Source organism: Penaeus japonicus, unplaced genomic scaffold (assembly GCF_977035675.1).
Source record: "Penaeus japonicus unplaced genomic scaffold, GWHDUDI00000001_assembly GWHDUDI00000013, whole genome shotgun sequence".
NCBI lineage: Eukaryota > Metazoa > Arthropoda > Malacostraca > Decapoda > Penaeidae > Penaeus > Penaeus japonicus.
Genome location: NW_028234415.1, coordinates 24,354,616 through 24,357,115, shown reverse-complemented (window position 1 = coordinate 24,357,115; position 2,500 = coordinate 24,354,616). Strand labels below are relative to the sequence as shown.

Below are 2,500 nucleotides of genomic sequence, written 5' to 3'. Positions count from 1 at the left end.
CTGCTTGACGGGGCAGCTCTTGATCGATAAATGTGGGTCAGATTCTTGCGTTTTACCTCATAATTGAGTTTTTTTATGCGTGATTTTTAATATCCGTGGGTTTAGAATAGGTCGGGGTTTATTCCTTTTTTAATTATCCGATTTTTTTCTTTTTCTTTTTTTAATGCGCTCTTATCTTTGGGGAAAGTATGTAATGAAGTTTGGATAATACAGGGGGATTCACAGTTCAAAGAGTCACAAAAACTTATATACATGTGTGTGTGTGTGTATATATATATATATATATATATATATATATATATATATATATATATATATATGTGTATATATATATATGAATAGATAACTGATTGGTCTAGATTTAATACTTTGCACTGTAGTCTGCGTTTACCTTATTTTACGATAGTGTCCGCAAGCATCCACCAAAATACACATGGTGAAGCCGGGCAAAGGTAAAGGATTATCACCCGGCATTCGCTCGAACCAGGAAATGTGTCGTAGGTCTAAGATGCGTTAAGATTCGTTCTTTGCGTTTTGGGAATATTTGTCTTGAGATTTCTAGTTTTTCAAATACGTATTTTAGATTTAGGTTCACAAACGTGGCCGGGAAATAAAAGGTCAGTGACCAAACGAGAGAGAAAGAAAAAGAGAGAAAGAAAGAAACAATACCGCGACGGGAGAGTGAAAGCCTACAAGAAGCGAGGCTGTTGCGGCACCAGTTCAATTTGGGTGTTCATTTGTAAACTAAATTTCTACGTGTTTTGCTGCTGCCCTCCCTTTGTTGTGTTCATGTTGTGTTTGGCAACTGCATAGAATATGATAGTAATTTGGAAGTTAATAAAGACTGAAAAAAACATATCTCTTTTGCAATTCCTGCCTCACGAAAGAAAAAAAAATAGTTTATAAATATATAATCAGAGATCAGACATTAAGAAATCCAACCCTAGTCATTTGTTTTATGAAACATAGAGGGCAGCACCAACAAGGACGTCTTTGGCTATTGTTATCAAGATAAGAAAGCCGTCAGATAAGGAAATGGACTTCCTGAGAGAGGGAGGTCCACCCACTCTCGTCCGGGTCCGCGAGAGGCGAGAAGGGTTGAGGGAATCCGGCCAGCTTTGGATCGTGTAGATTGGCTTTCAAATGATACAATCACTTTTATTAATTTTATGATTATTAAGGCGTGTCGTTTTTCACAATAATAGAGGCTATAGCATGGACATTGACCTTTAGAAGCCGAACAAGTGACTTCCTCCCCAAGCTAAGATGGCTGTGTTGTGATAGGCGCTAACTCGACTGTTGTTTGGTTTTTATCTTGCATTTGCCGTGCCTTTGCTAAAGTGGTCTGTGATACTATACCGTTTAGAAGGATAAAAAATTAATATCAACTTTATCTTTTGTATTTGTTAACCTTTTAAGAATATGTTGACTTCATTTTCTTCTCTTTTCTTTTTTGTTAACCAGTCTCCAGTGAGCAATAGTGTAGATGGTGAATGCATATATGTAAAAAAAAAGTGAATACCATACTTCACAATAGCAAGAACACAGTAAAGTATATTGTAATCCGCATAGAATTAAGGGGTAAACGTGCAGTGTATAGGGAGTACAACATTTAAAGCTCCTCGTGGCATTATTTTAGATTCCGTGACTCAACTAGATGTAAACATACTGCTAAGCCATGTCATACGTAGTTTGAAATCTTGTTAAATTCCTTGTGCCACTTGTAATGTTTCCTGTTTGATCAACTCAACAAGGGGAGTGCATTTGTTCATCGCAGGGGTTGAGGACTGAGGATGGGGGTCAACACTTGTCTATTTTTTGAGACACATGTTTTCTTTTGTTATTTACCTTTTTTCTGTCTTTTTTTCAGGGATCGTCCAGAGAAGAAATTCAGGTGAGTGAGAGATACGTCTGTTTCTCGTGTTGTCCTCTGGATTTTCTCTAAATATCAATCAAAATTAGAAGTTCATGTGGTTTCGTCTTCTCCCATAATTCATAGTGTGAGGATGTCTGTCATAACAGTTGTTGTTTTCTTCATGGTAAGTTTTATTTCCATTTCGATCACACAATAAATAATCCCCACTTTGCCAACACGTTGTTTTTGTTCAATGAACTCGCAACATCTCTAAGGTATACAATTTACTGCGCCTCCTCGGTAATTATGAGATCAGTGGTCGCAGTGCCGATGCATACGGCTTTGTGTGAGACGGTCCATAACAAAGTACAGAAGGATCACTCATTGGTAACTGGGCGAAGATAGTGACCACTTTTATCTCGTTACACTTACTGTATCATTTCCAGTCTCCATTTTAACCATTTCAGTCACCTGTGTCATAAGAACCTCTTTCGTCAGTACGCTCTTGTCCCCCTTATTTTTCCTTCTTCTCTTTCTCTCATTTCTTTTTTCATCTTTTCCTTTTTCCTTTCTTTTTTTAACCCCATCCTCCTCCTCCTCCTCTTCCTCCTGTTCCTCTTCTTTCTCCTCCTTCTCTTCCTTTTC

The 2,500-nt window shown here is 37.6% G+C and overlaps 1 protein-coding gene across 1 annotated transcript in view; it reads left to right on the top strand.

Moving 5' to 3' along the window:
• Positions 1-2,500, top strand: part of sowah (ankyrin repeat domain family member sosondowah) — a 22,824-nt gene that overhangs the window by 3,128 nt on the left and 17,196 nt on the right. The window contains exon 3 of the mRNA XM_086543324.1: positions 1,871-1,894. Within this exon, the coding sequence (XP_086399450.1) occupies positions 1,871-1,894 (24 nt within the window). The remainder of the gene's footprint in view (positions 1-1,870; positions 1,895-2,500) is intronic.